Below are 10,647 nucleotides of genomic sequence, written 5' to 3' on the forward strand. Positions count from 1 at the left end.
TCATAACAATGACACATTTATTTCACAAAGTTATCTTGTACCATGAAAATTATAATTGTTTTAGTCCCTATTACTTGTCTTAGTCACTTTCATAATCCACTATTTTCACCTCTAAACAGTAAAAACGTTCTTGCTGTTATAATAGTTAAGCAAAGTCCCCACATTAATCCACAACAATTTTTCATGAACAGAACTCAACCAAAATTATAGAAATTAAAGAGGGAGTTCTAATTCGTGGGAGTAAAATTCTCATTTTTGCAATTTTTAATTAACAACTTAAGTTTTTTATTTAATTAAAATGCATTTCAATGCTAAATAGCAAGTTTAGAATGAATTACTCGTGCTTTTACTAATGATTTAGAGGAAAAAAACCCAAAAAAAAAAAAAAGAGAAAGAAACAAGAGAACTAGAAAATTTTAAAAAAAATTATAAAATCAAATGTTAATATGGATTCATTTCCATAAATGATTGTTGCACTAATCTGACCTTACAATAATACATATATGGAAAGATTAGATGGGTTCAAATAAGAGTTCAATTTTTGGCGGAGAGATTGGAAAATGTTAAAATAATACTGGAAATTTGGCTAAATCTTGTGTTGACACTAGTCAATGGAGATGTAACTCCATTGAAACCTTCCTCACAAGTCTCAGAACTGGTCATCCCAGCACTAATCCATGTATTAACATCATTATAAGCCTTAGCATCAACAGCAGCCGTTGATTTCTTAATCTGATCAAGAGCGCTCTGATAGACCTCAGAGCAATCTGTTAAAGCCTGCTTTACAGATGCATCTGAACTTGTTTCGAGCAATTTGGGGATGAGCTTCAATACTTCATTGGCACTCAATGATGCTATGTCAAGTGCACTTTTTGTCAAGCTTTGCATGTCACTTGCTGGGGCTGATCCTAAAGCTTCTTTGCAGAAATCCTTGTATAAGGTTTTGTCACAGGATTGATTTAACAATTCTGAGGCTTGGTGACTAGTAGAAATCATGGCAAAAAATAGGGCAAAGAAAAAGATTTTCGAAGACATGACGTTTCGTGGGATTTTTCTCTCTCGTCAATTTTTCTTTATTTGCCTTCTCGTATATGTGTCAATGAAAATCTTTCTCTTGGCGAATTTTTCTTTTGCCTTCTTGTATTTGTACTAAACAAAAGTTTGGGTATTTTAGGTTGTTTTTAACTATTTTCTATTTTTGGACAGGTTGTTAAAGAAATAAGAGGAGAATAAGGAGGTAAAAAAACATGTGGAGAACCAATTAACAGGTAAAAAAAAATTGAGGTTGAGGTTATTTGGTCAATATCTCTCCTACTAAAGCGTACGAGAATAAATGCTCCGTAAGAAGTAATAAAACTTTCAAAATGTGGAAGTGTTAATTTCTATATAAATAATTCAGAAATAAATGTTTTTATTTCTGAATAAAAATTTTATAATAGCAAGCATCTATAATTTTGAGAATAGATATTAAGAAAAAAATGCCATGGTAATAATTTTTTAAGGCAAAATTAGAGACAAATTATACGAGGTATGTAATAAGGTATATTATTATCAAATTATTATAATATTTGAACTGATATTTAAATCTTAGGCAAGAAATTAAAAAAAAAAAATCAAGCTGGAGAAATATTTGTATTATTTGTATTATATTTGTTGGTATGAAAAAATATGTTAAAATGTGAATTACAAAATTGAAAGATTGTGAATCAATATAATTTTAGAAATCCCATTTATAATTGACAGGCATAAAAATATGGAAATTGCTCTATTAACAAACAGTTGTTATGCAATTTGCTTATTTTAATTTTGTAATTAGTAACTTTCTTATTACCATAAATATTATTAAACAGCCTCGCCTGTTCCTCCCTCTCTCTCTCTCTTACTCCTAAAACCTATAACCTAAAATTTAAAATCTCTTTTTTCTTCTTCCATGGGCTACCGGTAATCACCCCTTTCCTTTTTTATTTATTTATTTTTTCAAATAATAACAGATTTGAATTATGGTCACTCAAATATTGAAGTTTACTGTTGCTCATATATTGACATTTTGTTCTTAGATCTAATTCTGAGTCATTGTTATCACCATCATACTGATTTTATCTAACATCTTTTATTATTTGGATAGTTGTACAGAAAGAAGTGCAGATTTCCTCTCCATTAGAAGGAAGAAATTTGAAGGTAATCAGATTAGACTTGTAGAAAGACCATGGAGTCAACTAGTAGCCATGAATAGCCATCAAGTGGTGCAAGCGATCATCTATGGTACAAATATTATACTTTGTCAACTCGATCAGATACTTCAAATTAATGTTGTGTTTTTTTATTCTTTATATAAGTGGTTTATTATTAGACTTCCTATACAAAAATATAGAAATATATTGATTTGTATCCCACATTTGTATACAGTTTCGATTAATAAAATTTTTAGTTTGATTTTTCTCACAAAAAAAATTATCATAATAATTAATACGAAGAAAAGTTAAAAAGCTAAATTAATCAAATTTGAATTTCAAATTAGATTACCCAACCTAAAGATAAGACTTGTCTACATCTCATATATGGATAGTCCCATATGCCAAACCAATCTATAATTTTTTTATTTTGAAGAATTATTGATGCTTTATCCTTTTTTTTTTCCTCAATACTCTCGTTACAACAAAAACTTGTTTTTGATTGATCTGGCAAAGTCAACAAACAATTCGAAATGCCTTGACTTTTTTAGAATTGATTCGAGTCAAATAGCAATAATTCAAATCACTCCTTTTTATAACATGTTGAAAATCCAAGGACTCAATCATATGGATACGTAAAATACAGGATTTTCAAGCCTAACGGGAAAAGAAAGGAGAGGGATGCTCAATTTAAAGTGAGCAAACAGAATTTCATACTCGATCTCATAGATACATATAGAATTATGTGGAAAGCCATATTTGACGAAAGTTGTATGTACAACATCAAGTCACTAACTTTCTTGACCTTTCGGCATTGGCAGACATCAACCCCGTACATAGTATTACAACTTTGCGAGGCTTTTTTAGAAAACAGTTGCCCTGGCCCGGTCACTGCGACCCTCTTTGTGAGTAGCACGCCTTCTCCAGAAGTTACGAAACTATTTTGCCGAATTCCTTAGAAAGAGTTATCTTGTGCCTTGAGGTATTCACTACCTAAACACCTGTGTTGATTTCAGGTACAAGTACCCTTTCGTTGAAAGTCGTTTGAGCATTTCTCGAGAGTATGCCATAGGGTACTTCAACTATAATTATTTAGAATTAATTTATTAACCAATGACGGAGCTAAGGGGTCAATGGTTGGCCCCCTCCCCCTCAAACAAAATTTTTTTCTTAGATTTTATCCATAAAATATTAAATTTTTTTATTTTATCCCTTAAACTAGTAAATCTTTCAATTTCGCCCCTTTAACTCTTGAAATTTTTTTAGCCCCTCCTGGCTTTAATTCCTGGCTCCGTCTATTAACATCATTGTAAGCTTTAGAATCAACAGTAGCTTTTACTTTCTTAATTTGATGAATAGAATTCTCACAGATGTTAGAGCGATCTTTTAGACGTTGCTTCACAAATTCATCTGAAATTGTGTTAGAGTATTCCGGTGATAGCTTTGGAGATTTCAGTTGCACTCAATGATGCTATGTCAAGTGCATATTTTTTCAAGCTTGGCGGGTCACTTGTTGGCCTACTACTAGAGCTTCTTCACAATAGTTATTATATAATGTTTTTTTCACATGATTGATTTATTAAATCTAAGCCCTGTTCGTGACTAGTAGAAATCATGGCAAAGAAAAAGATTTTGGAAACATGATCTTTCGCGGGATTTTTCTCTCTCACCAATTTTTCTTTATTTTCCTTCTTGTATACATGTCAATGTAAATCTCTCTTGGCGAATTTTTCTTTTGCCGTCTTTTTGTATTTGTGCTAAGCAAAGGTTTGGGTATTTAAAATTGCGTTTAACTATTTTCTATTTTTGATAGATTCTATTTTAAGGTGTTTGTAACTACTTTGTATTTTTGGATAAGAGCATAATAAGAAAAGAACAAATTAGTAGGATCAAAGTAAAAAAAAAAAAAAAATCATAATAATGACGCATTTATCTCACAAAGTTATCTTGTACCATGAATATTCCTACTTGACAATATTTTTATTTTGAGTATTGGGAGGAGGGGATTCAAACTTGAATCTATTATCGGGTCATATATGCACTTACTACTAGACTATGTTTTGATGTGCCCTCTTTGACAATGTTAGTTGTTTTAGTGGCTATTAATTGTTCCAGTAATTTTTATGGAAAAAACTTATCTAAATTGGGTCTATGACCCACTTATGGATTAAACCAATGAAATTAAAGATTTTTTAAAAAGTGTTTCGATTTAAAATTTTTTTTTTTCAATTGTGTGGTCAGAAATATGTTTATTTCAATAAAAATCTTTAATTTCATTGGTTTGGTTCATAAGTCAATCCACAATCATTTTTCTTGAATAGAACTCAACCAAAATCATAGAAATTAAAGAGGAGTTCTAATTTGGAATGTTTCACGGAATAAAAAAAGTCAGATTTGACCTTTTGGGGCAATTTAGTCCTTAAACATGTATAAAATTATTGAAAAGATCTTATTTTACTTTGTAATCTAATTTAACCCCTAAACTTATTTAAAATAATTTCAAAAAATCATATTTGACATTTTGAGTCAATTTAACATCTAATTCTTCATTGTACTTATAATGTGAAAATCATTAAATAGACATTAAAACTGCAATTGGGATCGAGCTGACTAATTTATTAAAAAGTTAATTAATTATAAAATATTGAAAAATGATATATGAAGTATATTGTATCTCTTTTTACCTTGATTGATGATTTTGAGTTTATAAATATGTATTAGTTTGAACATTTTAAAATTAATCTCTATTACTGGGTTATCGCTTATGAAATACATACACTTTTCATGTTAAATAAATTAAAGTTATAATGCATATGTTTATAAATTTATTATGTTACAAGAAATGATGTTTTGTGAATTTTAAATTTGTATTCGATAGTGTTGGAAAAGTTTGATATGAGTGTTTTTAGTGTTGGATAAAAAGAGATAAAAAGTCAATCATATTAAATTAAATAAATTATTAAATTTATAAAAATAAAAACAAGTTCAAGGTTAAATTACCAAGTAAAATTGGATATTTTTAATCATTTTATAGATGTTCAAGGACTAAATTGGTCTAAAAGATCAATTCTAGCCTTTTTAATCATGCTAAACAAGTTCAAGAACCAAATTAATTTTTATTCGTTCTAATTTCTAAACATGCATGTGGGAGTAAAAATCTCATTTTTGCAATTTTTAATTAACAACTTGATTTTTTTTTTATTTCATTAAAATGCATTTCAATGCCTAATAGCTAGTTTAGATCGACTTACTAGTGATTTAGAGCAAGAAACAAGAGAAACTAGAAAAATTTAAAAAAAATTATAAAATCAAATGTTAATATGGATTCATTTCCATAAATGATTGTTGCAGTAATCTGACCTTACAATAATAAATATATGGAAAGATTAGATGGGCTCACATAAGAGTTCAATTTTGGGCGGAGAGATTTGAAAATGTTAAAATAATACTGGAAATTTGGCTAAATTTTGTGTTGACACTAGTCAATGGAGATGTAACTCCATTGAAACCTTCCTCACAAGTCTCAGAACTGGTCATCCCAGCACTAATCCATGTATTAACATCATTATAAGCCTTAGCATCAACAGCAGCCGTTGATTTCTTAATCTGATCAAGAGCGCTCTGATAGACCTCAGAGCAATCTGTTAAAGCCTGCTTTACAGATGCATCTGAACTTGTTTCGAGCAATTTAGGGATGAGCTTCAATATTTCATTGGCATTCAATGATGCTACGTCTAGTGCACTTTTTGTCAAGCTTTGCATGTCACTTGCTGTGGCTGACGCTAGGGCTTCTTTGCAGAAATCCTTGTATAAGGTTTTGTCACATGATTGATTTAACAATTCTGAGGCTTGGTGACTAGTAGCAATCATGGCGAAAAGTAGGACAATGAAAAAGATTTTCGAAGACATGATGTTTCGTCGGATTTTTATCTCTCGCCAATTATTTTTTATTTGCGTTCTTGTATATATGTCAATGAAAATCTTTCTCGTGGCGAATTTTTCTTTTGCCTTCTTCTTGTATTTGTACTAAACAATAGTTTGGGTATTTTAGGTTGTTTTTAACTATTTTCTATATTTGGATTTGATTGTTAAAGAAATAGGAAGAGAATAAGGAGGTAAAAACACATGTGGAGAACCAATTAACAGGCAAAAAATAACAGAATAATCTATTGATTCTCAAATTACAAAAGTCCAATGTTATTTCTGGTTTCTGGATTGTCTATATATGGCAGTTTTATTTCACAAAGTTATCTTGTGCAATTGAGTGGATCATAATAATCCTAATTACTATGGAAGTGTATGAACATTATTAAACAAAATTGTACATTAAATTGAGGTTATTTGCGCAATATCTTTCCCGCCAAAGCATACGAGAATAAATTCTTTGTTTTTTGTTCGTAAGAAGTAATAAAACTTTCAAAATGTGGAAGTGTTAATTTCTATAAAAATAATTCAGGAATAAATGTTTTTATTTTTGAATAAAAATTTTATAATATCAAGCATCTATAATTTTGGGAATGGGTGTTAAGAAAAAATGCCATAGTAATAATTTTTTAAGTTAAAATTAGAGACAAATTATACGAGGTATATATGCAATCTTATTATCAAACTATTGTAATATTTGAAATGATATTTAAATGTTAATATTTGAAATGATATTTAAATGTTAGCCAAGAAATAAAAAACTCAAGCTGGAGAAATATTTGTATTATTTTTATTATATTTGTTGGTACGAGAAAATATGTTAAATGTGAATTCGCCATGATTTTTTAACGCTACCTTGATCGGTAATGAATTCACCAATATAATTTATATAAAAGATTTAATTAAAGTGAATGAAAATCGCAGGGATTTATTATGTCATCCATACAATATGTAAAACCAATAAATAAAAAATATGTATAGGATAGTTACTTGTTTCACATGTGAAAAAAATTGTCTCATATGTGAAAAAAATTACATATGATGGATACTCAAATAAAGTCAAAAGTTATTCTCAAAATATAAGATATGATATATAATATTAAATCAATTATTATTTATTCCATTTACATAGGTTGTGAAAAAAAATACTTAGAAAAAATCAAATAGAAAGAAAAGATTTATCAGAGTATTAATAATTTTTATCCAAAAAAAATCACATAGATTAACTATGCTATCTATATAATAAGTCAAACTAAATACTTATATATAGGATATTTACTTTGTTTCGTATGACCGTACTAATTTTATAAAATTTACTTTAAATTATATATACTTTTCCATTTTGAGAATAATGTTATTGGGTAATTATTTTTATTTTAAGGAAAGAGAACAACTTATTTTTATTAAATTAACTTATTTTTATTAAATTCTCTCTCTCTACAAAAAAAAAAAGATTTTCATTAAAAAAAACAAAGCAAAAGACTAAAGAATTTTTCATTTTCAAATCATATTAGGAATGGTATTATTGGATAATAGCTAAATAATCTTTTTTTTTTCTTTACGAATAAAAAGACAACAAAAGATAAGCTTAAGTTCTATGCATATATACAAAAAAAAAAAAAAAAAAAAAAAAAAAAAAAAAAAAAAAAAAACAAAAAAAAAAAAAACACAAAAAAAAAAAACAAAAAAGAGAGATATAAAGATATAATCTTAACTGAAAATATATATGAATCTTACTTCAACAGCTAGCTTAGAAAGTTTCAAGATATTGGAAACCAACTATGAAAAAAAATCAAGAATTGCTTGCCTCTATAACCAGTTTTAGAATCATAAGCGGCTCTGAAAAATCTAAAAAGGCCATGGCTGAAAGCTTAAGTTCTACTCTCATTATCAATCTTTTATGTGTTGCTTTCTTTGTCATTTCTACTACGGCAGCTAGAAATGGACTGGAAAATCCATTAGACGCCACCATATTAGGCAAAGATGATGTTTCCTTTACGGGGACTAACTTCACTTAGGTCTGTGACCCTTCTAGGTATGCTGCCCTTGGATTGGACATGGCAAATTTTTCCTTCTGTGACAAGCCCCTTCCCTGTGATGCTAGGGCTAGAGACTTGGTAAACCGTATGACATTGCAAGAAAAGGTTCAACAGCTTGGACATGCGGCTTATGGTGTGCCTAGGTTAGGGTTACCTAAATATAATTGGTGGTCTGAAGCCTTGCATGGTGTGTCCAGTACAGGCCCAGGAACTTTCTTTGTTGAAGTTGTTCCTGGTGCAACTAGCTTCCCTACTGTAATACTCACAACAGCTGCTTTTAACGAGTCTTTATGGAAAACTATTGGTCAGGTAATTAGTTTTGTTGCTGTTTCTAGCATTAAAAGTCGATTTTTGCTCATACGGGTTAGCTATTAATGTAAATATTTAACTAATGCCGGCTGTTTCGACCGAAGCAAGGGCAATGTACAATTTAGGTCGGGCTGGAGTAACTTTCTGGAGTCCGGTTATTAACGTAGTAAGGGATCCTCGATGGGGAAGAGCCATTGAAACACCTGGAGAAGATCCTTTCATTGTAGGTAGATATGCTCCTAGTTTGTAAGAGGCTTACAAGACGTGGAAGGGACTGAAAATCACCCAGATCCAGACTCCAGACCTCCCAAAGTTTCCTCATGTTGCAAGCACTTTACTGCCTATGATCTTGAAAATTGGAATAACACTGAACCCTATATCTTTGATGCTAGAGTAATTTTCTTGAAGAAAAACCTTTTTTTTTTTTTCAAAATTTAAAATCATCTTAATTTTCAAAATGAATGAGAATTAATTAAAGTTATAACTTAATGCAGCTGCATGAACAAAATATGATAAAAACTTTTAATCAACCTTTCGAGATGTGTATTAGAGAAGGTGATGTGAGCAGTATTATGTGCTCTTTCGATTGTGTTAACGACATACCGGCTTGTGCTGATCCAAAACTCCTAAATCAAACGATCAGAGGAAAGTGGAATCTTCATGGGTAAAAATATGATCAGCTTGAATTCATTTAATTTCTTTATTCTATAACTAATACAACTCAATACGATTTTATTCTTTTTGTGACAGATATATAGTATCAGATTGTGATTCCATCCAAGTTATGGTTGAACGCCATATATTTCTTGATGACACCAAGGAAGATGCAGTCGCAAGAACACTTAAAGCAGGCTTGGATCTGGACTGTGGAGAATACTACACCAAAAACACTGAAGCTTCAGTAAAGCTAGGAAAGGTCGGGGAAGAAGACATAGATAGGTCACTTAAATATCTCTATGTGGTGCTTCTGAAGTGTAACATGTGTAACTTTACAAGTTGAAATATTTGATAAATTAAAGTAAAAGTTAGGAAGGTATAAATATTTAAAGTAATAAAATTCAAGATTAATTTATGAATTTGGTCATTAATAATATAATGATAAACTTTTAGTAAAGGACAAAGGAAATGCAAGTTTGTTTTCCATTTTATAATTGCATTCATTGAAGGTGTTGACTAACTAATTGATAAAAAAATATTTCTTAATTGTTAAAATCAATTTTCCGTGAAATTAGTAGAAAAGACTTGCATTCATAGAAAAAGAGCATACGTCATTACAACTTTTTGAGAACATCCTAAATAAATGATTTGGTTTAATTTAAACCGTTTGAGTAATAGAAACTAAACTAAAATATTTTCATCATGATTTGCTAAATTTTAAAAAATAAGCCATATATATATAAAATTGATAGATGATTTAAAGCAATTTAATGCAATTTATATGCGGTTTAAAAATACTTTTCAAATTGGTTTGTAGCCTTTAAAATTAAGGATAATTATGGTTAGGTTTCATGGTTTGAAAATATTTTTTAAATTAAATCAAATTTGAAATCTAATTGAATTAAATTATAATGAAATAGTTTAGTGCTGTAATAAATATTTTTGCATCCATCAATGATAAGTTGAATATAGAAATTTAATCTTGAACTTTGTAATTTTAATCTTGTGATATTTCGAAATTTATAGATAACTTATCATACACGTAAACTTACAAATTTCTATAGTATCACACACCTTTCCGTACTAAAAATATATGTTTTTATAGTTTCTGGCTTTTATATGAAAAATATTAATTTAATATATAATTAGAATAATTTTTGGAATAATGATGATATTTACTTTTCAACTAGGTGTTTAATTGACATAATTTTTCAAATCGAAATGTTTAATAAAATGATTTATAAATTGAAGTGTAACACGTGTAACTTTAGAAATAAATATTTAATAAATTAAAGTAAAATTTGAGGGAGCTATAAATATTTAAAGTAATAAAATTCAAGATTAATTTATGCATTTGGTTATTAATAATATAATGATAAACTTTTATCATAGGACAAAGGATATGCAAGTTTATTTTCCATTTTATAATTGCATTCATTGAAGGTGTTGACTAAATAATTGACAAAAACATATTTCTTAATTATTAAAGTCATTTCCGTGCAATGAGTTGAAAAGACTTACATTCATAGATAAAAAGTATACGTCAT

General features: G+C 28.9%; 2 protein-coding genes and 1 long non-coding RNA gene across 4 annotated transcripts; 1 reads left to right on the plus strand and 2 right to left on the minus strand.

Annotated features, from left to right (window-relative positions):
• Positions 1-534: 534 nt before the first annotated feature.
• On the minus strand, positions 535-996 carry LOC149491922 (pectinesterase inhibitor-like). The gene has a single exon (XM_089716967.1). The coding sequence runs from the start codon at positions 994-996 to the stop codon at positions 535-537; it is 462 nt and encodes a 153-aa protein (XP_089573093.1).
• Positions 997-3,384: 2,388 nt separating this feature from the next.
• LOC119371610 (putative invertase inhibitor) lies at positions 3,385-6,041 on the minus strand. Its single transcript, XM_037642048.2, has 2 exons — positions 5,621-6,041; positions 3,385-3,581 (listed from the first exon to the last, which is right to left on the minus strand). Exons 1-2 carry the CDS (start codon positions 6,039-6,041, stop codon positions 3,385-3,387), a joined length of 618 nt encoding a protein of 205 aa, XP_037497976.2.
• Positions 6,042-7,903: 1,862 nt separating this feature from the next.
• LOC119371613 (uncharacterized) lies at positions 7,904-9,466 on the plus strand. Of its 2 annotated transcripts, XR_016319226.1 has the most exons (4): positions 7,905-8,443; positions 8,548-8,836; positions 8,938-9,107; positions 9,194-9,466. It is a non-coding gene; the product is annotated as an uncharacterized LOC119371613 (long non-coding RNA). The 2 variants fall into 2 exon arrangements; XR_016319225.1 differs by having other exon boundaries at positions 7,904-8,836.
• The last annotated feature ends 1,181 nt before the right edge of the window (positions 9,467-10,647 follow it).

The sequence above is a fragment of the Jatropha curcas genome, unplaced genomic scaffold (genome assembly GCF_041381405.1).
Source record: "Jatropha curcas cultivar XTBG-Jc1 unplaced genomic scaffold, XTBG_Jcur_1.0 HiC_scaffold_240_pilon, whole genome shotgun sequence".
Lineage (NCBI taxonomy): Eukaryota > Viridiplantae > Streptophyta > Magnoliopsida > Malpighiales > Euphorbiaceae > Jatropha > Jatropha curcas.

Excerpts from the sequence above, each read along its gene's own strand:
- LOC149491922 (XM_089716967.1), bottom strand. The coding sequence starts at position 996 with ATGATTTCTACTAGTCACCAAGCCTCAGAATTGTTAAATCAATCCTGT.
- LOC119371610 (XM_037642048.2), bottom strand. The coding sequence starts at position 6,041 with ATGATTGCTACTAGTCACCAAGCCTCAGAATTGTTAAATCAATCATGT. Across the intron at positions 3,582-5,620 it reads AAAATTTAGCCAAATTTCCA|ATGAATTTGTGAAGCAACGT; the intron begins GTATTATTTTAA and ends ACACAATTTCAG.